Source organism: Odocoileus virginianus, chromosome 9 (genome assembly GCF_023699985.2).
Source record: "Odocoileus virginianus isolate 20LAN1187 ecotype Illinois chromosome 9, Ovbor_1.2, whole genome shotgun sequence".
NCBI classification, from domain to species: domain Eukaryota; kingdom Metazoa; phylum Chordata; class Mammalia; order Artiodactyla; family Cervidae; genus Odocoileus; species Odocoileus virginianus.
Window position 1 is genome coordinate 20,579,024 of NC_069682.1, and position 24,881 is coordinate 20,603,904.

The following is a 24,881-nucleotide window of genomic DNA, read 5'->3' on the forward strand; positions in this document are numbered from 1 at the left end:
TGTCTCATGCTGCTTCTTGACCTGCATACAGGTTTTTTAGGAGGCAGGTAAGGTGGTCTGGTACTGCCATCTCTCTAAGAATTTTCCACAGTTTGTTGTGATCCACAGGGTCAAAGGCTTTCACATAGTCAAGGAAGCAGAAGTAGGTGCTTTTCTGGAATTCCCTTGTTTTTTCTGTGATCCAGTGGATGTGGGCAATTTGATCCCTGGTTCCTCTGCCTTTTCTAAATCCAGCTTGATCATCTGGAAGCTCTTGGTTCATGTACTACTTAAGCCTAGCTTGAAGGATTTTGAGTATTCCTTGCTAGCATGTAAAGAAAGAAAGAAAGGAAGTGAAGTTGCTCAGTCGTGTCCTACACTTTGCAGTCCCATGGACTGTAGCCTATAAGGCTCCCTCCATCCATGGGGTTTTCCAGGCAAGAATACTGGAGTAGGTTGCATTTCCTTCTCTAGAGGATCTTCCCGACCCAGGGATTGAACCCCAGTCTCCTGTGTTGTAGGCAGACGGTTTACCTTCTGAGCCACCAGGGAAGTCCAAGGAAGCTAGCATGTAAAGTGAACGCACTTGTGTGGTAGTTTTGAAACCGTTTATCTCAAATTGGGACTTGAACCCATGTGCTGGGACTCAAACCTAGCCGAAAGCCAGTTTGGGACTTGAGCCCAGACAAAACCCACAGTACCTGGTTTCAGGACCTAATGAAGCTCAGATTCTTTCTTCTTTTTTTTTTTTCCATTTATTTTTATTAGTTGGAGGCTAATTACTTTACATCATTGCAGTGGTTTTTGTCATACATTGAAATGAATTAGCCATGGATTTACATGTATTCCCCATCCCGGTCCCCCCTCCCACCTCCCTCTCCACCCGATCCCTCTGGGTCTTCCCAGTGCACCAGGCCCGAGCACTTGTCTCATGCACCCAACCTGGGCTGGTGATGTTTCACCCTAGATAATATACATGTTTCGATGCTGTTCTCTTGAAACATCCCACCCTCGCCTTCTCCCAGAGTCCACAAGTCTGTTCTATACATCTGAGTCTCTTTCTGTTTTGCATATAGGGATATCGTTACCATCTTTCTAAATTCCATATATATGTGTTAGTATACTGTAGTGGTCTTTATCTTTCTGGCTTACTTCGCTCTGTATAATGGGCTCCAGTTTCATCCATCTCATTAGAACTGATTCAAATGAATTCTTTTTAATGGCTGAGTAATATTCCATGGTGTATATGTACCACAGCTTCCTTATCCATTCGTCTGCTGATGGGCATCTAGGTTGTGAAGCTCAGATTCTTGATGGCTCATCACTGAAAGAATTCAGTAAGAGACAAAGTGATAGGTAAGAAATGGATTTATTCAGATTCAGAGGGAAGCACACTCCACAGACAGAGGGTAGGCCATTGCAGAGGGCAAGGGCAGCCGTGAAATGTGGTCTGGTTAGTTTTTATAGGCTGGGTAATCTCATATGCGGTAGTTTGAGCATTCTTTGGGATTGCCTTTCCTAGGGATTGGAATGAAAACTGACCTTTTCCAGTCCTGTGGCCACTGCTGAGTTTTCCAAATCTGCTGCCATATTGAGTGCAGCACTTTCACAGCATCATCTTTCAGAATTTGAAATAGCTCAACTGGAATTTTATCACATCCACTAGCTTTGTTCATAGTGGTGCTTTCTAAGGCCCACTTGACTTCACATTCCAGGATGTCTGGCTCTAGGTGAGTGATCACACCATCGTGATTATCTGGCTAGTGAAGATCTTTTTTGTACAGTTCTTCTGTGTATTCTTGCCACCTCTTCTTAATATCTTCTGCTTCTGTTAGGTCCATACCATTTCTGGTCCTTTATCAAACCCATCTTTGCCTGAAATGTTCCCTTGATATCTCTAATTTTCTTGAAGAGATCTCTAGTCTTTCCCATTCTGTTGTTTTCCTCTGTTTCTTTGCATTGATCAGTGAGGAAGGCTTTCTTATCTCTCCTGGCTATTCTTTGGAACTCTGCATTCAAATGGGAATATCTTTCCTTTTCTCCTTTGCTTTTTGCTTCTCTTCTTTTCACAGCTATTTGTAAGGCCTCCTCAGACAACCATTTTGCCTTTTTGCATTTCTTTTCCATGGGTATGGTCTTGATCCCTATCTCTTGTACAGTGTCACGAACCTCTATCCATAGTTCATCAGGCTCTCTGTCTATCAGATCTAGTCCCTTAAATCTATTTCTCACTTCCACTGTATAGTCATAAGGGATTTGATTTAGGTCATACCTGAATGGTCTAGTGGTTTTCCCTACTTTCTTCAATTTAAGTATGAATTTGGCAATAAGGAGTTCATGATCTGAGCCACAGTCAGCTTCTGGTCTTGTTTTTGCTGACTGTATAGAGCTTCTCCATCTTTGGCTGCAAAGAATATAATCAGTCTGATTTCGGTGTTGACCATCTGGTGATGTCTATGTGTAGAGTCTTGTGTTGTTGGAAGAGGGTGTTTGCTATGACCAGTGTGTTCTCTTGGCAAAACTCTGTTAGCCTTTTCCCTGCTTCATTCTGTACTCCAAGGCCAAATTTGCCTGTTACTCCAGGTGTTACTCCAGATGTTCAAGCTGGTTTTAGAAAAGGCAGAGGAACCAGAGATCAAATTGCCAGTATCTGCTGGATCATCAAAAAAGCAAGAGAGTTCCAGAAAAACATCTATTTCTGCTTTATTGACTACGCCAAAGCCTTCGACTGTGTGGGTCACAATAAACTGTGGAAAATTCTGAAAGAGATGGGCATACCAGACCACCTGACCTGCCTCTTGAGAAACCTGTATGCAGGTCAGGAAGCAACAGTTAGAACTGGACATGGAACAACAGACTGGTTCCAAATAGGAAAAGGAGTACGTCAAGGCTGTATATTGTCACCCTGCTTATTTAACTTCTATGCAGAGTACATCATGAGAAATGCTGGGCTGGAAGAAGCACAAGCTGGAATCAAGATTGCCAGGAGAAATATCAATAACCTCAGATATGCAGATGACACCACTCTTATGGCAGAGAGTGAAGAGGAACTGAAAAGCCTCTTGATGAAAGTGAAAAGAGGAGAGTGAGAAAGTTGGCTTAAAGCTCAACACTCAGAAAACTAAGATCATGGCATCTGGTTCCGTCATCTCATGGGAAATAGATGGGGAGACAGTAGAAACAGTGTCAGACTTTATTTTTTTTGGGCTCCAAAATCACTGCGGGTGGTGACTGCATCCATGAAATTAAAAGACGCTTACTCCTTGGAAGGAAAGTTATGACCAACTTAGGTAGCATATTAAAAAGCAGAGACATTACTTTGCCACCAAAGTCCATCTGGTCAAGGCTATGGTTTTTCCAGTAGTCATGTATGGATGTTAGAGTTGGACTGTGAAGAAAACTGAGTGCCGAAGAATTGATGCTTTTGAACTGTGATGTTGGAGAAGACTCTTGAGAGTCCCTTGGACTGCGAGGAGATCCAACCAGTCCATCCTAAAGGAGATCAGTCCTGGGTGTTCATTGGAAGGACTGATGCTGAAGCTGAAACTCCAAAACTTTGGCCACCTCATGTGAAGAGTTGACTCATTGGAAAAGACCCTGATGCTGGGAGGGATTGGGGGCAGGAAGAGAAGGGGATGACACAGGATGGGATGGTTGTATGGCATCACCGACTCAATGGGCATGAGTTTGAGTAAACTCTGGGAGTTGGTGATGGACAGGGAGGCCTGGCGTGCTGCGATTCATGGGGTTGCAGAGTCGTACACGACTGAGCGACTGAACTGAACTGAATCTCATATGCTTGAGAGTTGGTTTTGGACAGGGAGGCCTTGGCGTGCTGCAATCCGTGGGGTCGCAGAGTCAGAGGCGACTGAAATGAACTGAATTCCATATGCTAATGAGTAGGAAGATTATTCCACCGATTTTTGGGAAAGGATGGAAATTTCCAGGATTTGGGCCACCGCCCATTCCTTTGTCTTTTGCCAATGAGGTGGAACTGTCATGGCACCTCTGGGTGTGTCATTTCACTTACTGATTGAGGATCAAGGTCTGATCTTTTCAGCCATCTTGATCCTATTTGATTCTAATTTTTTGTGTGTCCTTGGGCTGTGTTATTCTTTCAAAAGTTGTGCCCTGCCCCTTTCCTTCCTGTTATATTTTGAACAATTTTTGGCATTGCTTTTCTTTGGGATTGAAATGAAACGTGACCTTTTCCTGTCCTATGACCATTGCTGCATTTTCCAAATTTGCTGGCATATTGAGTGCAGCACTTTTAACAGCATATTTTAGGATTTTCAATATCAAAGGCTGGAATTTATCACCTCCACCTGCTTTGTTTGTAGTAATGCTTCTTAAGGCCCACTTGACTTCACACTCCAGGACGTCTGGCTCTAGGTGAGTGACCACACTGTTGTCCAGGTCATTAAGACCTTTTTCGTATAGTTCTTCTGAGTTTTCTTGCCACCTCTTCTTTATCTCTACTGTTTCTATTAGGTCCTAGCCTTTTCTGTCCGAGATTTCTTGTGCCCATTTTTGCATGAAATGTTCCCTTTGTATCTTCAATTTTCTTGGAGACATCTCTGTTCCTTCCGATTCTATTGTTTTCCTACATTTCTTTGCATTATTTACTTAAGAAGACTTTCTTATCTCTCTTTGCTAATCTCTGGAACTCTCCATTCAGTTGGGTGTATTTTTCCTTTCTGTTTTGTCCCTTTGCTTCTCTTCTTTTCTCAGCTATTTTTAAGTCTTCCTGAGACAACCATTTTAAAAACAAGCACCTAAGAAGGCTATAGTAGACCTGAAATATGAGCCAATTCAACATAATGAAGATTGATAAAATTTTCACACAACAGTAAGATACAGATTCTATTCGAGTTCCCGTAGACTGTAAACGAGGAGACACTAGAACTTATCTGGGGACATAAAACAAGGTGCAGACATTTACTGGTCAAAAGGTATTGAAATCATACAGAGTCTATTCTTTTATCACTGTGTAATTATGTTAGAAATCAATATCAAAAGATATTTGAAAATAACCCACATATTTTCAAGGGCAGTGTGACCTTTACTAATTGAGATCTTTGACTTAGCTGTTAAAGGCCTCAATAAAGTTGGACTGAAAAAAAACAGTGATTGCAGAGAAGAAAGCATTTAAATGAGAAATTAGTATCAAAATGAGAAATTTAGAGATACTTTAAACAAAACCCTACGTATTTCGAAATTAAATGTCCACTTTTAAATGATGGGTGTATCTAAGACGTGAGAGCAACGGAAATTAGAAAATATTTATAATAGAATAAAAATGAGAAGATAATTCACCAGACCTAAAAATGAGAAGATAATTCACCAGACTTTGTTACATGCTGCTGAAGCTGCTCAATGCAATTAAATACAGTGTGGAGTCTTGAATAAGGTATGAAAACAAATAATGGACACTACCATGAAGTTTTGTGAAAATTGAACAAAATCTCTTCAAATTTTTTATAAACTTTATAATACCATATCACTTGTTAATTTCCTGTGTGTGTGTGTGTGTGTGTGTGTTTTTGACGATTTGGTATTTCTTTATATTTTAAGAGTTGGGTTAGAAGTTTCAAGCCTCATTCACCTAGGGTTTAGTTTTGATGTACATTCTTTTCAGTGGTTTTTAGCAAATGTGTAAGGATATGCATCCACCACTACAGAATCATTTCACTAACCCAAAAATATTGTTTTCTATCTATTCTGTCTTCCCAAGCCCTGACAACAACAAAAATTTTTAATGTCTCTATAATTTTGCCTTTTTCAGAATGTCATTTAGATTCATGAAATGTGTAGCCTTTTCAGACTAGAGTTTTTTCCCTTAGTAATGTACATTCAAGATTTGTGTATCTTTTTGAGGCTTGATAGCTGAGTTTTTTCTGCAGGTGAATAATATTCCATTCTCTGAACATTCCATTCACCTACTATAGAAGGACATCTTGGTTGCTTCCAGGTTCTGACAGTAATGGATAGAGCTGCTATAAATATCCATGTGGAAGTTTTAGTGTGGACCCAGTTTTTCACCTCCTTTCAGTAAAAAACTAGGAGCATGATTACTGAATTACAAGATTAGTTTTCATTTGGGTTGTGTTTTTTTTTCCTCCCTCATTGGCTGCATCTTATGGCATATGTGATCTTATTTTCCTGATCAGGGATGGAACTTGCATCTCCTGCTTTGGAAGCTTGGAGTCTTAATTGCTGGACCATCAGGGAAGCCCCCGTTTTTCTTTTTCTTTTTTTGGATTTTGTTTGTTTCATTTGTTTTTTTTGTCTCACCACACAGCTTGCAGGCTATTAGTTCTCTGTTGACTCATTGAACCTGGGCCCTTGGCAATAGAAGTGTTGAGTCCTAAACACTGGACTACAAGGGTATATTCCCTCATATGTTCAGTTTTGTAAGAAATTGCCAAGCTTTTTTCCAAAATAGCTGAATCACTTTGCATTCCTATCAGCAAAGAGTAACAGTAACAGTAACTCTACATCTTCTGTAGACATTGATGTTATTTTAATACTGTTTAAATTATGTCTGCTGACATAGGATCTAGAGCATGCATCTTTTCTTACAGTTTTTTGTCATTTGTATATTTTTTTTGGTGCTGCTGTTAAGTCGCTTCAGTCATGTCCAACTCCGTGCGACCCCATAGACGGCAGCCCACCAGGCTCCGCCGTCCCTAGGATTCTCCAAGCAAGAACCCTGGTGAGGTGCCTGTTAAGATTTTTTGCCATTTTAAAATTCACATTGGTTGTTTTCTTATTGTTAACTTTTTTTGAGTTCTTTATATGAGATGCAGTCTTTTTTATCAGATATGTCTTTTGTAATTAATTTGTACCAGTCTGTACTATATCTTTTTATTTTCTTGACAATGTCTTTTGCAGAGTAGAAGTTTTCCATTTTACTTTTTTCTTTTCATTTCTTGAATTTCCCATTTTAAGGAAATCCAGTTTACCAATTTTTTCATTAATAGTTTATGCCTTTGGTGTTGTAGCTGAAAAGCCATCACCAAAACAAGGATTATCCTGTTTTCTCTTTTGCTATTTTTTTAAGTTTTATCAGGGCAGTTCAGTCACTCAGTTGTGTTCTATTCTTTGCGACCCCATGAACTGCCTCACGCCAGGCTTCCATGTCTACCACCAACTCCTGTAGCTTGCTCAAACTCAAGTCCATTAAGTCAGTGATGCCATTGAACCACCTTGTCCTCTATCATCCTCTTCACCTCCTGCTTTCAGTCTTTCCCATCATCAGGAACTTTTCCAATGAGTCAGTTCTTCGTCTCCGGTGGCCAAAGTATTGGTGTTTCAGCTTCAGTATCAGTCCTTCTAATGATTATTCAAGACTGAATTCTATAAGGATGGATTGGTTTTATCTCCTTGCAGTCCAAGGGACTCTTAAGAGTCTTCTCCAATAACATGGTTCAAAAGCATCAATTCTTCATGGGTCAGCCTTCTTTATGGTCTGACTCTCACATCGATACATGATTACTGGAAAAACGATAGCTTTGACTATATGGACCTTTGTCCACAAAGTAATGTCTCTGCTTTTTAATATGCTGTCTAGGTTAGTCATAGCTTTTCTTCCAGGAGTAAGCGTCTTTTAATTTCATGGCTGCAGTCACCATCTACAGTGATTTTGGAGCCCAAGAAAATAAAGTCAGTCACTGTTTCCGTTGTTTCCTCATCTATTTGCCACGAAGTGATGGAAAAGGATGCCATGATCTTGGTTTTTTGAATGTTGAGTTTCAAGCAAGATTTTTCACTTTCCTCTTTCACTTTCACAAGACATTCTTGAGTTCCTCTTCCCTTTTTGTCATAAGGAATGCGTCGTCTGCATATCTGAGGTTACTGATATTTCTCCTTGCAATCTTGATTCCAGCTTGTGCTTTATCCAGCCCAGCATTTTGCATGATGTACTCTGCATGTAAGTTAAATAAGCAGAGTGACAATATATAGCCTTGACATACTCCTTTAACAATTTGGAACCATTTTGTTTTTCCATGAACAGTTCTAACTCTTGCTTCTTGACCTGCATACAGATTTCTCAGGAGGCAAGTTAGGTACCCTGGTATACTCATCTCTTTAAGAATTTTCCACAGTTTGTTATGATCCACATAAAGGCTTTGGCGTAGTCAGTAAAGCAGAAGTAGATGTTTTTCTGGAATTTTCTTGCTTTTTTCTATGATCCAGAGTAGGATGGCAATTTGATCTATGGTTCCTCTGCCTTTTCTAAGTCCAGCTTGATCATCTGGAAGTTCACAGTTCATGGATTGTTGAAGCCTGACTTGGAGAATTTTGAGCATTACTTTGCTAGTGTGTGAGATGAGTGCAATTGTGCAATAGTTTGAACATTCTTTGGTATTGCTTTTCTTTGGGATTGGAATGAAAACTGACTTTTCCAGTCCTGTGGCCACTGCTGAGTTTTCTAAATTTGCTGGCATATTGAGTGCAACACTTAACAGCATCATTTTAGGATTTGAAATAGCTCAACTGAATTCCATCACCTCTGCTAGCTTTGTATGTAGTGATGCTTCCTAAGGCCCACTTGACTTTGCATTCCAGGATGTCTGGATCTAGGTAGGTGATCACCCCATTGTGGTTATCTGGGTCATGAAGATCTTTTTTGTATAGTTCTTCTGTGTATTCTTGCCACTTCTTCTTAATATCTTCTGCTTCTGTTAGGTCCATACCATTGCTGTCCTTATCTTTGCATGAAATGTTCGCTTGGTATCTCTAATTTTCTTGAAGAGACCTCTAGTCTTTCCCATTCTGTTGTTTTCCTCTATTTCTTTGCATGGGTCACTAAGGAAGGCTTTCTTAACTCCTTGCTATTCTTTGGAACTCTGCATTCAAATGATATATCTTTGCTTTTTTCCTTTCCTTTTAGCTTCTCTTCTTTTCTCAGCTATATGTACGGCCTCCTTAGACAACCATTTTCCCTTTTTGCATTTCTTTTTCTTGGGGATGGTGTTGATCATTGCCTCCTGTACAATGTCACAAACCTCTGTCCATAATTCTTCAGGCATTCTGTCAGATCTGATCCCTTGAATCTGTTTGTCACTTCCACTGTATAATCGTAAGGAGTTTGATTTAGGTCATACCCGAATGGTCTAGTGGTTTTCCCTACTTTCTTCAATTTAAGTCTGAATTTGGCAATAAAGAATTCATGATTTGAGCCACAGTCACCTCCCGGTCTTGTCTTTGCTGACTGTATAGAGCTTCTCCATCTTTGGCTGCTAAGAATATAATCAGTCTGATTTCAGTATTGATCATCTGGTGATGTCCATGTGTCCAGTGTTCTCTTGTATTGTTGGAAGAGGGTGTTTGCTATGACCAGTGCATTCGATTGGCAGAACTTAGCCTTTGTCCTACTTCATTTTGTACTCTATGTTCAAACTTGCCTGTTACTTCAGGTGTTTCTTGACTTTGTACTTTGGCATTTCAGTCCCCTGTAATGAAAAGGACATCTTTTTTTCATCTTAGCTCTAGAAGGTCTTGTAGTTCTTCATAGAACCATTCAACCTCAGCTTCTTCAGCATTACTGGTTAGGGCATAGACTTGGATTACTGTGATATTGGATGGTTTGCCTTGGAAATGAACAGAAATTATTCTGTCATTTTTGAGATTATACCCAAGAATTGCATTTAGGACTCTTACTGACTATGAGGGGTACTCTGTTTCTTCTAAGGGATTCTTGCCCACAGTCATAGATATAATGGTCATCTGAGTTAAATTTGCCCATTCCAGTCTATTTTAGTTCACTGATTCCTAAAATGTTGATGTTTATTCTTGCCATCTCCTGTTGGACCACTTCCAATTTACCTTGATTCATGGACCTAACATCACGGGTTCCTATGCAATATTTGTTCTTCACAGCCTCAGTTTACTTCCATCAGCAGTCATGTCCACAACTGGGCATTGTTTTCGCTTTGGCTCCGTCCCTTCATTGTTTCTGGAGTTATTTTCCTGTCCTTTCCAGTAGCATATTGGGCACCTACTGAGGTGTTCATGTTTTAGTGTTGTATCTTTGACAGCTTTCAGTGAATGGTATCTGAGAAGATTAAACTTCAGGACCAGGAACCAGGCTTGATCACTCAAGAGCTTTTGTATTGCCGAGTTTTAGTAGAGTATAAAAAGGGATGGAGAAAGCTTCTGACATAGACATCAGAAGGGGAATTGAGAGTGCACCCCTGGCTCGTGTTAGCAAGGGAGTTATATACTTTTTTTATTGGTTATTATAATAAATCAAAAGAATGTCTCAAATTTGTGAAAATTTTGCTAGACCCACTCCCACAATTTACATTTTAGGATAACAGGATTACAGTTTAAGAGTAGAAAGATAGGAGGAGAAGGGGAGGACAGAGGTTGAGATGGCTGGATGGCATCACCGACTCGATGGACATGAGTTTGCGTAAACTCCGGGAGTTGGTGATGGACAGGGAGGCCTGGCATGCTGCGATTAATGGGGTTGCAAAGAGTCAGACTCAACTGAAGACTGAACTGAACTGAACTGAACCAGATCCAGTCCCATAATATACATTTTAGGATAACAGGATTACAATTTAACAATAGAAAGATCCTACCAGACCTTCTCCCATAAGATACATTCTAAGATATCAGAAGTTTTCAGGAAGGAGAAACTGTCCTCAAGCAGGATACTTTGTTGTTATATATAGTACAGCGTTTAAACTGAATTGTGTAATTATCAGTTCCAGGCTTAAAGAAGAAGGGGGAAAAAAAAAACCCCTTAGTTTTATGTGACTAAGGAATGTAGAGGAAAAAAAAAGTTTGTCCTTTCCTCCTCCTGGAGAACCCCTGACCCCTTTCTCCTCCTCAGGGACCCCGGACTTCTTATCAACCTGCCTAGGAATTGACTCTCATCTTTTTGCCTTTTCATACTGTTCATGGGGTTCTCAACGCAAGAATATTGCAGTGGTTTGCCAGTCCCTCCTCTAGTGTACCACATTTGGCAGAAGGCTCCACCATGACCCGTCTGTCTTGGGTGGCCCTACACTGCATGGCTCATACGTTTATTCGGTTAAACAAGGAGTTTTATAAACTCTTTATGAAGAGTTTTATAGTTTTCTATTATACATTTAAGTTTGTAGTCCATTTTGAGTTCATTTTTGTAAGGGATATGTGTTCTCTGTAGATTCCTTTTTTTTTGGTTTTATGTGCTTATTTAATATTCTAGCACCATTTGTTGAAAAGCTTGTCTTTATTTCATTGTATTACTTTTGCGCCTTGTCAAAGATCAGTTGACAGTATTTATGTGGATCTATTTCTGGGCTATCTATTCCATTGATCTTTTGTCTATTCTTTCATCAATACTATGATGTCCTAATTACTGTAACTTTACAGTGAATCTGAAATTGAGTTAATGTCAGTGCTCCAACTTGTTTTTCAATACTGCGTTGGCTATTTTGGGTCTTTTGCTTCTTCTTTTGTAGAATCAATTTATCAATATTCACAGACAAAAAAGTGCTGGAATTTTGACTCAGAATGTTTTGAATCTGTAGATGAGGTTGGGACATTTTTTTTTTTCCATTTATTTTTATTAGTTGGAGGCTAATTACTTTACATCATTGCAGTGGTTTTTGTCATACATTGAAATGAATTAGCCATGGATTTACATGTATTCCCCATCCCGGTCCCCCCTCCCACCTCCCTCTCCACCCGATCCCTCTGGGTCTTCCCAGTGCACCAGGCCCGAGCACTTGTCTCATGCACCCAACCTGGGCTGGTGATCTGTTTCATCCTAGATAATATACATGTTTCGATGCTGTTCTCTTGAAACATCCCACCCTCGCCTTCTCCCAGAGTCCACAAGTCTGTTCTATACATCTGAGTCTCTTTTTCTGTTTTGCATATAGGGTTATCGTTACCATCTTTCTAAATTCCATATATATGTGTTAGTATACTGTAATGGTCTTTATGTTTCTGGCTTACTTCGCTCTGTATAATGGGCTCCAGTTTCATCCATCTCATTAGAACTGATTCAAATGAATTCTTTTTAATGGCTGAGTAATATTCCATGGTGTATATGTACCACAGCTTCCTCATCCATTCGTCTGCTGATGGGCATCTAGGTTGCTTCCATGTCCTGACCATTATAAACAGTGCTGCGATGAACATTGGGGTGCACGTGTCTCTTTCAGATCTGGTTTCCTCGGTGTGTATGCCCAGAAGTGGGATTGCTGGGTCATATGGCAGTTCTATTTCCAGCTTTTAAAGAAATCTCCACACTGTTCTCCATAGTGGCTGTACTAATTTGCATTCCCACCAACAGTGTAAAAGGCTTCCCTTTTCTCTACACCCTCTCCAGCATTTATTGCTTGTAGACTTTTGGATAGCAGCCATCCTGACTGGCATATAATGGTACCTCATTGTGGTTTTGATTTGCATTTCTCTGATAATGAGTGATGTTGAGCATCTTTTCATGTGTTTTTTTGCCATCTGTATGTCTTCCTTGGAGAAATGTCTGTTTAGTTCTTTGGCCCATTTTTTGATTGGGTCATTTATTTTTCTGGAGTTGAGCTGGAGGAGTTGCTTGTATATTTTTGAGATTAATCCTTTGTCTGTTGCTTCATTTGCTATTATTTTCTCCCAATCTGAGGGCTGTCTTTTCACCTTGCTTATAGTTTCCTTTGTTGTGCAAAAGCTTTTAAGTTTCACTAGGTCCCATTTGTTTATTTTTGCTTTTGTTTCTAAAATTCTGGGATGTGGGTCATAGAGGATCCTGCTGTGATTTATGTCGCAGAGTGTTTTGCCTATGTTCTCTTCTAGTTTTATAGTTTCTGGTCTTACATTTAGATCTTTAATCCATTTTGAGTTTTTTTTTGTGTATGATGTTAGAAAGTGTTCTAGTTTCATTCTTTTACAGGTGGTTGACCAGTTTTCCCAGCACCACTTGTTAAAGAGGTTGTCTTTTTTCCATTGTATATCCTTGCCTCCTTTGTCAAAGATAAGGTGACCATAGGTTCGTGGATTTATCTCTGGGCTTTCTATTCAGTTCCATTGATCTATATTTCTGTCTTTGTGCCAGTACCATACTGTCTTGATGACTGTGGCTTTGTAATATAGTCTGAAGTCAGGCAGGTTGATTCCTCCAGTTCCATTCCTCTTTCTCAAGGTTACTTTGGCTATTCGAGGTTTTTTGTATTTCCATACAAATTGTGAAATTATTTGTTCTAGTTCTGTGAAAAATACCGTTGGTAGTTTGATAGGGATTGCATTGAATCTATAGATTGCTTTGGGTAGTATAGCCATTTTGACAATATTGATTCTTCCAATCCATGAACACGGTATATTTCTCCATCTGTTTGTGTCCTCTTTGATTTCTTTCATCAGTGTTTTATAGTTTTCTATGTATAGGTCTTTTGTTTCTTTAGGTAGATATACTCCTAAGTATTTTATTCTTTTTGTTGCAGTGGTGAATGGTATTGTTTCCTTAATTTCTCTTTCTGTTTTCTCATTGTTAGTGTATAGGAATGCAAGAGATTTCTGTGTGTTAATTTTATATCCTGCAACTTTACTGTATTTGTTGATTAGCTCTAGTAATTTTCTGGTAGAGTCTTTAGGGTTTTCTATGTAGAGGATCATGTCATCTGCAAACAGAGAGAGTTTCACTTCTTTTCCTATCTGGATTCCTTTTACTTCTTTTTCTGCCCTGATTGCTGTGGCCAACACTTCCAAAACTATGTTGAATAGTAGTGGTGAGAGTGGGCACCCTTGTCTTCCTGATTTTAGGGGAAATGCTTTCAGTTTTTCACCATTGAGGGTGATGCTTGCTGTGGGTTTGTCATATATAGCTTTTATTATGTTGAGGTATGTTCCTTCTATTCCTGCTTTCTGGAGAGTTTTAATCATAAATGGATGTTGAATTTTGTCAAAGGTTTTTTCTGCATCTATTGAGAGAATCATACGGTTTTTATCTTTCAATTTGTTAATGTGGTGTATTACATTGATTGATTTGCGGATATTAAAGAATCCTTGCATTCCTGGGATAAAGCCCACTTGGTCATGATGTATGATTTTTTTAATATGTTGTTGGATTCTGTTTGCTAGAATTTTGTTAAGGATTTTTGCATCTATGTTCATCAGTGATATTGGCCTGTAGTTTTCTTTTTTTGTGGCATCTTTGTCTGGTTTTGGAATTAGGGTGATGGTGGCCTCATAGAATGAGTTTGGAAGTTTATCTTCTTCTGCAATTTTCTGGAGGAGTTTGAGTAAGATAGGTGTTAGCTCTTCTCTAAATTTTTGGTAGAATTCAGGTGTGAAGCCATCTGGTCCTGGGCTTTTGTTTGCTGGAAGATTTCTGATTACAGTTTTGATTTCCTTGCTTGTGATGGGTCTGTTAAGATCTTCTATTTCTTCCTGGTTCAGTTTTGGAAAGTTATACTTCTCTAAGAACTTGTCCATTTCTTCCAAGTTGTCCATTTTATTGGCATAGAGCTGCTGGTAGTAGTCTCTTATGATCCTTTGTATTTCAGTGTTGTCTGTTGTGATATCTCCAATTTCATTTCTAATTTTGTTAATTTGGTTCTTCTCCCTTTGTTTCTTAATGAGTCTTGCTAATGGTTTGTCAATTTTGTTTATTTTTTCAAAAAACCAGCTTTTAGCTTTGTTAATTTTTGCTATGGTCTCTTTAGTTTCTTTTGCATTTATTTCTGCCCAAATTTTTAAGATTTCTTTCCTTCTACTAACCCTGGGGTTCTTCATTTCTTCCTTCTCTAGTTGCTTTAGGTGTAGAGTTAGGTTATTTATTTGACTTTTTTCTTGTTTCTTGAGGTAGGCCTGTAATGCTATGAATCTTCCCCTTAGCACTGCTTTTACAGCATCCCATAGGTTTTGGGTTGTTGTGTTTTCATTTTCATTCATTTCTATACATATTTTTATTTCTTTTTTGATTTCTTCTATGATTTGTTGGTTATTCAGAAGCGTGTTGTTTAGCCTCCATATGTTTGAGTTTTTAATAATTTTTTTCCTGTAATTGAGATCTAATCTTACTGCACTGTGGTCAGAAAAGATGACTGGAATGATTTCAGTTTTTTTGAATTTACCAAGACTAGATTTATGGCCCAGGATGTGATCTATTCTGGAGAAGGTTCCGTGTGCACTTGAGGAAAAGGTGAAGTTGACTGTTTTGGGGTGAAACGTCCTATAGATGTCAGTTAGGTCTAGCTGGTCCATTGTGTCCTTTAAAGTTTGTGTTTCCTTGTTCATTTTCTGTTTAGTTGATCTATCCATAGTTGTAAGTGGGGTATTAAAGTCTCCCACTATATTGTTACTATTAATTTCCTCTTTCATACTCATTAGCATTTGCCTTACATATTGTGGTGCCCCTATGTTGGGTGCATATATATTTACAATTGTTATATCTTCTTCTTGGATTGATCCTTTGATCATTATGTAGTGTCAATCTTTGTCTCTTTTCACACCCTTTATTTGAAAGTCTATTTTATCTGATATGAGTATTGTGACTCCTGCTTTCTTTTGGTCTCCGTTTGCGTGGAATATTTTTTTCCAGCCCTTCACTTTTAGTCTGTATGTGTCCCTTGTTTTGAGGTGGGTCTCTTGTGGACAGCATATATAGGGGTCTTATTTTTGTATCCATTCAGCCAGCCTTTGTGTTTTGGTTAGGGCATTCAACCCATTTACATTTAAGGTAATTATTGATAGGTATGGTCCCGTTGCCATTTATTTTGTTGTTTGGGGTTCATGTTTATACCACCTTTCTGTGTTTCCTGTCTAGAGAAGATCCTTTAGTATTTGTTGAAGAGCTGGTTTGGTGGGGCTGAATTCCCTCAGCTTTTGCTTGTCTGTAAAGCTTTTGAGTTCTCCATATATGAATGAGATCCTTGCTGGGTAGAGTAATCTAGGTTGTAGGTTATTCTCTTTCATTACTTTAAGTATGTCCTGCCATTCCCTTCTGGCCTGAAGGGTTTCTATTGATAGATCAGCTGTTATCCTTATGGGAATCCCTTTGTGTGTTATTTGTTGTTTCTCCCTTGCTGCTTTTAATATTTATTCTTTGTGTTTGATCTTTGTTAATTTGATTAATATGTGTCTTGGGGTGTTTCACCTTGGGTTTATCCTGTTTGGGACTCTCTGGGTTTCTTGGACTTGGGTGGCTATTTCCTTCCCCATTTTAGGGAAGTTTTCAGCTATTATCTCCTCGAGTAACTTCTCATGGCCTTTCTTTTTGTCTTCTTCTTCTGGGACTCCTATGATTCGAATGTTGGGGCGTTTCACATTGTCCCAGAGGTCCCTGAGGTTGTCCTCATTTCTTTTGATTCTTTTTTCTTTTTTCCTCTCTGCTTCATTTATTTCCACCATTTTATCTTCTAGCTCACTTATCCTATCTTCTGTCTCTGTTGTTATACTCATGGTTCCCTCCAGAGTGTTTTTGATCTCATTTATTTCATTATTAATTTTTAATTGACTTTTTTTTAATTTCTTCTAGGTCCTTGTTAAACATTTCTTGCATCTTCTCAATCTTTGTCTCCAGGCTATTTATTTGTAACTCCATTTTGTTTTCAAGATTTTGGATCATTTTTATTATCATTATTCTACATTCTTTTTCAGGTAGATTCCCTATTTCCTCCTCTTTGGTTTACTTGGTGGGCTTTTTTCATGTTCCTGTAGCGATTGGGTATTTCTCTGCCTTTTCATCTTGTTTAGGTTGCTGTGTCTGGAGTAGGCTTTCTGTATTCTTGTGGTCTGTGGTTCCTTTTTATTGTGGAGGTTTCACCCAGTGGGTGGGGTTGGACGATTGGTTTGTCAAGGTTTCCTGGTTAGGGAAGCTTGTGTCAGCGTTCTGGTGCGTGGAATTGGATTTCTTCTCTGGAGTGCAGTGGAGTGTCCAGTAATGAGCTTTGCGATGGGTCTCTGTGTTAGGTGTGACTTTGGACAGCCTGTATGTTGACACTCAGGTCTATGTTCCTGCGTTGCTAAAGAATTTGCGTGGTATGTCTTGTACTGGAGCTTACTGGCTCTCTTATTCCTTAATGTTCCGTGTAGTCAGGAGTTTTCTGGTTTTCTCAGGTTTTGGGCTTAAGTCTCCGCTTGGATTTCAGTTTTATTCTTCCAATAGTCTCAAGACTTCTCCAACTATACAGCACTGATAATAAAACTTCTAGGTTAATGGTGAAAAGATTCTCCACTGTGAGAGACAACCAGAGAGGTTCACAGAGTTACATGAAGAATAGGAGAGGGAGGAAGGAGACAGAGGTGAGCAGGAGGAGAAAAAGGGGACTCAAGAGGAGAGAGACAGATCTACACAGTTATCTGTTCCCAAAGTGTTCTCCGTAGCCCAGACACCCACAAAGATTCACAGAGTTGGATTGGGAAGAGAAGGGGAATGGAGGAAATAGAGGTGTTCTGAGGTAGAAAACAGAGTCAAAAGTGGGAGAGTATCACCACACTCCTGAATAGAAATGGGAACTGAATATTGGATTCTTAAATGTCCAAAATTTATATCACATACTGAAAAACAAAGATTAAAAATCTAGTGTAGAGGTTAGACTCTGTGAAATACAATATTTAAAAACAAAAACACAAAAAAATTTAGAAATGTATATGAAGTTTGGTTTAAAAATAGGGTTTCTCTCTTTTTTTTGGGCAAGGTTATAGTGAAATGAAAATGAAAATTAAGGAATCATAGAGGAGTATTAGAGGACTTTAAAAGGAAATAGGAGAGAAAAACAAGGAAAAGAAAAAGAAATTTTTCCCCTAATTAAAATAATCGTAAAAATATATGAAAATGAAAGTTGAGGAGTAATGGGGGAGTAATAGGGAATTTTAAAAGAAAATAAAAGAAAAAATAAAAAGGAAAGGAAAAAAAATTTTTTTTAAATTAAAAAAATATATATATACATATATATCTAGGAATTTCTCTGGAGTTGTGGTCAGTGTAGGTTCAGTTCAATTTCAGATAGCTCCTCTTTCCAGCTTACACTTCTTGATATCTATAGGCCCCTTCCGGTGTAGTCGGTGTTACCTTCAGGGATTTTAATATGTTGCACTGGTCCTTTCTGAAGCGGTTCCCTTTGTTTATTTGGCTTCTATTTGCTGTCTCTTCAGTGTCTAGTTTCCGCTCTGACACAGGCGGGCGGAGGTGATCTCTTATTTAGGCTCACTAGTTCAGTTCAGTCCTGCGACGGGGAGGGCGGGGCGCTGCAGACAGATACCGCTCCGAGTGGCTAGCACTCACCGTGTTCCGGCCACCCTGGGTTTGCCCCGCTCACGGGTGTCAGTGCTTTCCCCGTCTACACTGCTCAGGCTCCCGACTGCTGTATATGGAGCGGGCCCTGCGTTGAGTGCGGTTCCAGTTTTCGGGTACTCCACAAAAGCGCAGATTCGGTTGCGCCTGCGTTTTGTTCCTTCCCGGGCCTGAGCGGTTCAGGCAGCCAGAGGCTTGGCGCACTCTCCCCGGGTACGGCGCGCTTTTTCCCTCCGCGGTCCCAGCGCGCCGCCAGTCGGGTCTCAGGAAGTCTTTAGATAGGAACCGGGGGCCTGTTTGCAGTGTGGGAGGGGGTGACTTCTCAGGGGCTGAGTTTGCCCTTTTCCCCTCCCCTCTGCCTCCTACCTCCAGCGGGGATGGGCCGGCTCTTCTCTGGAGTTTCTCAGTCCCTTTGTTTTGCGAACCGCCGGCAGTGTGTTTGGGCAGGTTAATTTTGACCCTTGCTATCCCACAGTTTAAAAAAGCTCCCTCCGATTGCTCTCAGGGTCTTCGGGCCGGTCCTTACCCTAGGCAATGCCGCCGGCTCCTCTCCGTTCCGCCCCCGCCTGTTGCTGGCGGGTACGGGCGACTGGGGTACTTTTCTGCTGGGAGTTGCTTTTAGGCATGTAATCTGTGGGCCTTGTTTAATTTTTCCTCCCAGTTAGATTGCCGAAAACTTCCCCCAGTCCCGCCAGCGCGAGGGTTTCCTGGTGATTGGAAACTTCCTCTATCAAGACTCCCTTCCCGGGACGGGTCTCAGTCCGTAGCTCTTTTGACTCCCTTTTTATCTTTTAAATTTTGTCCTACCTCCCTTCGAAGACAATGAGCTGCTTTTCTGGTCGCCTGATGTCCTCTGGTAGCAATCAGAAGTTGTTTTGTTAAATTTGCTCAGCGTTCAAATGTTCTTTCGATGAATTTGTAGGAGAGAAAGTGGTCTCCCGGTCCTATTCCTCCGCCATCTTGGCTCCTCCTCGAGGTTGGGACGTTTTGATGATGATATTGGCAACTTATCTTTGAAGTTGGAAAAATTCTCCATTTACTTAGTTCTTTAATTTTGTTCATCAAAGTTTTGTTTCTTCCTCATATAGACCTTCTACATATTTAGTTAGATTTAACCTAAGGATTTAATTTACCTATTGTAGATGGTATTGTATTTATAATTTCCAATTCAACTTGTTTCTTCTTGTTATATGGGGAACCAGTTTCCCTTTTTACATTAAGCCTATTCTGAAACCTTGCCGTAGTCACTTTCTCTTTTTTTTAAGGCTTGTTGGTTTCCTTTTAGTGTAAGGTAAATTTATATATCAAAGGGGAAAAAATCGGGTGATGGTTTAACAGGTAGCATTTTTCCTTTCTCAGTGTCACGTAACATAATGATATATATGTAACTAACATGTGTCGCTGCTACTGCTGCTAAGTCACTTCAGTCGTGTCCGACTCTGCGACCCCATGGACTGCAGCCTACCAGGCTCCTCCATCCATGGGATTTTCCAGGCAGGAATACTGGAGTGGGGTGGCATTGCCTTCTCTGTAACATGTGTTAGACTTAACTAAATACAATATATTTTTTTCCTTCATTGTTTTTCAAATTGCGTTCCCATTTAAGTTATTACAAAATATTGAGCAGAGTTCTGTGTGCTATACAGTAGGTTCTAGTTGGTGATCTGTTTTAAATATAACAGTGTTGTCTGTGTCAATCCCAGACTCCCATATAGTTAATTGTTCTTTATTGAGAATGGCTGGCAGATAAAAGGATCTCATTAGATGCCATATCTTAAGATGTATCTTTGTGATAAAAGGAGTTTGAGACTGGTTTATGGAAATAGGCAAGAATATAGGCTTCTGGAACAGTATGGAGTTTCCTTAGAAAACGAAGACTAGAGTTACCATATGACCCAGTAATTTTACTCCTGGGCATTTATCTGGAGAAAAACTTGGTTTGAAAGTATACATGAACTCCATTGTCCATTGCAAGACCTTTTAGAACTAACACCAAAGAAAGAAGTCCTTTTCATTATAGGGGACTTGAATGCAAAACTAGGAAGTCAGGAGATACCGGGAGTAACAGGAAAGTTTGGGCTTGGAGTACAAAATGAAGCAGGGCAAAGGCTAACAGAGTTCTGCCAAGAGAACACACTGGTCATAGCAGACACCCTCTTCCATCATCACAAGAGATGATTACACATGGACATCACCAGATGGTCAACACTGAAATCAGATTCCCTATATTCTTAGCAGCCAAAGATGGAGAAGCTCTGTATGGTCAGGAAAAACAAGACTAGGAGCTGACTGTGGCTCAGATCATGAACTCCTTATTGCCAAATTCAGACTTAAACTGAAGAAAGTAGGGAAAACCACTAGACCATTCGGGTATGACATAAATCAAACCCCTTACAGTTATACAGTTGAAGTGACAAATAGATTCAAGGGATTAGATCTGATAGAGTGCCTGAAGAACTTTGGATGGAGGTTTGTTACATTGTATAGGAGGCGATGATTTAACACCATTCCCAAGAAACAGAAATGCAAAAAGGCAAAATGGTTGTCTGAGGAGGCCTTACAAATTGCTGAGAAAAGAAGAGAAGGTAAAGGCAAAAGAGAAAAGGAAGGATACACCCATCTGAATGCAGAGTTCCAAAGAATAGCAAGGAGAGACAGGAATGCCTTTCTCAGTGATCCATGCAAAGAAATAGAAGAAAACTATAGAATGGGAAAGACTAGAGGTCTCTTCAAGAAAACTAGAAATGCCAAGGGAACATTTCATTCCATGGAAGAAAAGGTAATACCAACCTAGACAGTATATTAAAAATCAGAGACATTACTTTGCCAACAGAGGTTCTCCTGTTCAAAGCTATGGTTTTTCCAGTAGTCGTGTATGGATGTGAGAGTTGGCCAAAAAAACAAAAACAGTATTTGTAAGACATTTAGTAAAGACTAAAAATATGTTTTTTAAAAAAGAATTCAGTGCTATTAATTTAATTGTAAGAACTGCTTTTACTGTATCCCACAAATTTTGATGTTGTATTTTCATTGTTGTTTGGTTTATAATATTTAAAATGTTCTCTTGAGCTTTATGTTGTGTAGAATTGTGTTGTTTAATCTCCAGGCATTCTGGTTTTTTTTTTTTTTTTTTTTTTTTTTTTTAGCTCTCTTTCTGATAATTGATTTCTTTCTTATATACATGGTGGTCTGAAAGAAGACATTATAAGATTTCTATTTAGGATTTGTTGAAGTGTGTTTTATGGTGCAAAATGTGATCTATTTTGGTGAATGAATGTGCCATGTGAGTCTGAGAAGAGTGTATATTGTGCTATTATTGGATACAATAGTCTGTAGACATCAATTATATCCATCTGATTAATGACGTTGGTCAGTTCAAGTATGTCCTTACTGATTTTTTGCCTGTTGGATTTGTCCAGTTCTGATAGAGGGATGTTAAAATCTCTATACTTATAGGAGAGGTTTCATCTCTTGTAGTTCCTCAGTTTTTGCCTCATGTATTTTGATGTCAGGCAGAAACACATGAAAGATTTCTGTGTTATCTTGTAGCCTTGATAACTTTATTGTTATATAATGTCAGTTTTTATTCCTGTTAACGTTCCTTGCTGTGAAGTCTGTTCTGTCTGAAATACAGACAGAACAATACAGTTCTTGGATTGTTCAGATTAGTGATAGCGTGCCTTATCTTCTTCCATTTATTGATTTTTTTTCTGCATCCATTGATTTTTAATCACAGTGTGTCTCTATATTTACTACACTTGAGTCTTGTTTTTTGATTCACTCTGACCATTTCTATCTTTTAATTGGTATACTTAGACCATTTATGTTTAGGATGATTTGTTGATATAGTTTAGGTTAGTATCTACGAAAGCCGTTACTTTTTTGTTGTTGTTCTTGGTCTTTGTTCCTGTTTTTGTCTTTCACATGTTTTCTACCTTTTGTGGTTTTTATTGGATGTTTTATATGATTTCTTTTTCTCTCCGTTCTTAACATATCAGTTGTATTTTTTTTTTCTTTCATGGTTGTCCTCATGTTTGCAGTATGTCTTTACAGCGTATCTAAGGCTACGTTCAATAACACTATACTGTTTCATGGTAGTACAATATCTTATAATGATAAAGAATTCCTAATTTATGCCTTCTATCTTTTCTGTCAGTACTGTTATTCATTTCACTTACACGTGAGCATGCTGCTACTACTGCTAAGTTACTTCAGTCTTGTCCGACTCTGTGCGACCCCATCCCTGGGATTCTAGCATATGAATATGTAACTATATCATCAAATGTATCATTGAGCAAACTATTAAAATCAATTAAGAGTAAGAAAAATCAATTATTTTACCTTCATTGATTCATTCTCTGATGTGCTGCTTTATATAAATCCATGTTTCTGACCTGTTTCATTTTCCTTCTCTGAAGAATTTTTCACATTTGTTGCAAGGCAGGGCTACCAGTAACAAATTACCTCAGTTTTTGTCTTTGTCTTTCACTCTTTTAGGATAAGTTTGCAGCGTGCAGAATTCTAGTTTTTTTTTTTTCCTCAACACTGACTATCTTACATCACTCCATTGTTTGCATTACTCCTGCAGAGAAGTCAGTTGTAATTCTTATCTTTGCTCCCTTGTAGGTAAAGCTTTCCACCTTCTGGGTTCTTCTAGAGTGTTTTCTGTTATCTTTGATTTTTTGCATTTTCAAATGTTTGTTTGCTTGCTTTTTGGCCTTTATCTTGGTATTCTCAAACCTTTTTGGATCTGTCATTTGGTTTCTGACTTTAATTTGGTTAAATTCTTAGTCATTATTCCTTCAAATTATACTTTTGTTCCTTTCTTTTCCTTCTGATATTCCTACTACAACTGTGTTTACACCTTTTATAGTTGTCTTGTGATTCTTGGATATTGTTCTGTGTTTCTTAATTGTTTTTTTCTCTTCACTTTTCATTTTTCAAAGTTTCTATTTTCATATCCTCAAACTCTGAGATGCTTTTCTTAGCCATGCCCAGTGTGCTAGTGAGTACATCAAAGTCTTCATTTTTGTTATAGAGCATTTGATCTCAAAGATTCTTTAATTTTTTCTTAGACTTTCTTTTTCATTTTTTGCTTACAATATCCATCTGTTGTTGCATGCTGTTTTTTACATTAAAACCCTTAACATACTAATCATAATTTTAAAAATTCCTGGGTTGGTAATTCCTGCAATCCTGCCATATCTGTCTCTGGTTCCGATGTTTGTTTCTTCTTTTCATGCTGTATATGTCTTTTAGTGTGCCTTATAGTTTTTTGTGAAAAGATGTGTATGATATACTGGATAAAAGCAATTATGATAAGTAGGCCTTTTTAAATAATGTGATGGTAAGAGGGACAGAAAGCGTTCTGTATTCCTTTGGTTAGTTCTCAGTCTTTTGGTGAGCCTGTGCTCCTGGACTGTGAACCATGAGTGATTCTCACCCCCTACCCTGCTTTGGTGGGACAGGATGTGGGTGGGGGTTGTAGTTGGATATTTCCCTTCCTCCACGTACTTGAAGCACTGATACAACCCCAGCAGATGATGCTCTGGTAGAGTAGATCCCTAAGAACAGGTCTTACTAAGAACAGAATACCTTAGCATTTTTCAGAATCTTCCTTCCCCCCCTTCCCTTATGGAAGCATGCGTGTATTTTTTCTTCTGGTATTCACTATCAAGACTTAGGTAGGTATCCTGGAGGTGAAACTTGGAAAGTTTGAGGGCTTCCCTATGATTGAGTCCTGAGTGTTTTTATCTCTCAGGCTTGTACACACTTAACCTTCAGCAATTTGTTAGTCACACTTGAGGTTTTCCTACTCCAATACTGGTTGCCATGGAGATTTCTGTTTGGCTATGCTGTGATCCTCTATATCTGTCTCACATTTTGGCGGTTTGCCCTGTGGCCTGACTTCTCTGATGCACCAAAAAAGAGTTAGTAACTTTTCAGTTTCTTAGGCTTTTTACTTGTTAGGATGGAATGAAGGCTTCAAAGTTCCTTATTAAATGCTGACTAGAATCTAGAAGTGCTAGTATGGACATTTAAGGCTAAAAGCTTTGTTCTAAGCACCACTAACAAATTATAGTATTGGCATGTTGTATTTTCATTTTACTTATTTGAACAGATATCTTATGGCTTCCTTTTGATTTCTTGTTTGACTGTAGGTTACTTAGAAGTGTTTAATTTACTTTTGAAATATTTTAGGAATTTTTCACATCTTGATTTCTCATTCAGTATCTTTGTGTTATAATTCATTTTCAATTTTTTGTTTTTTTAATGACACAACATGGATTATCTTTTTATGTATGCTTTTTCAAAGGTATTTATTTGTTCTGCTCTTATTTTATGAAGATTTTCTATAAATTATTTGTTCTGTTCTTATTTTATGAAGATTTTCTATAAATGTGAATTATGAATTAGGTCAGGTTGACTTACAAAAGTTTAAGTTCTTTATGTCCTTATTTATTTTTATATTTTTGTTCTACTTGTTCAGTCAATTATGGAGAAAAGGAAATGAACCTCTCTTACTATAACTGTACGTTTTGTTATTTGTTTTTTTCTCTTCAGTTTTTGCTTCATTTATTTTGCAGGTCTCTCATTAGTTACAGAACATTTAGGATTCTTATATCCTCTTGATGAATAAACGCCTTTAACCTGGTGATATTCCTTGTTT

At 38.7% G+C, this 24,881-nt stretch overlaps 1 protein-coding gene across 11 annotated transcripts in view; it reads left to right on the plus strand.

The window, feature by feature from the left end:
- The window catches only part of MLLT10 (MLLT10 histone lysine methyltransferase DOT1L cofactor), a 214,507-nt gene that overhangs the window by 114,318 nt on the left and 75,308 nt on the right, over positions 1-24,881 (plus strand). For 10 of the 11 annotated variants that reach the window (XR_011489384.1, XR_011489385.1, XM_070472048.1 and 7 more), the window contains one exon: positions 6,605-6,694. The exons of the other annotated variant lie outside the window; for it this stretch is intronic. Coding sequence is in view for 8 of the 10 variants with exons in the window: in XM_070472048.1 (XP_070328149.1) it covers positions 6,605-6,694 (90 nt within the window). In the remaining 2 variants the exon portion in view is untranslated. The remainder of the gene's footprint in view (positions 1-6,604; positions 6,695-24,881) is intronic. 11 annotated transcript variants of the gene reach the window in all.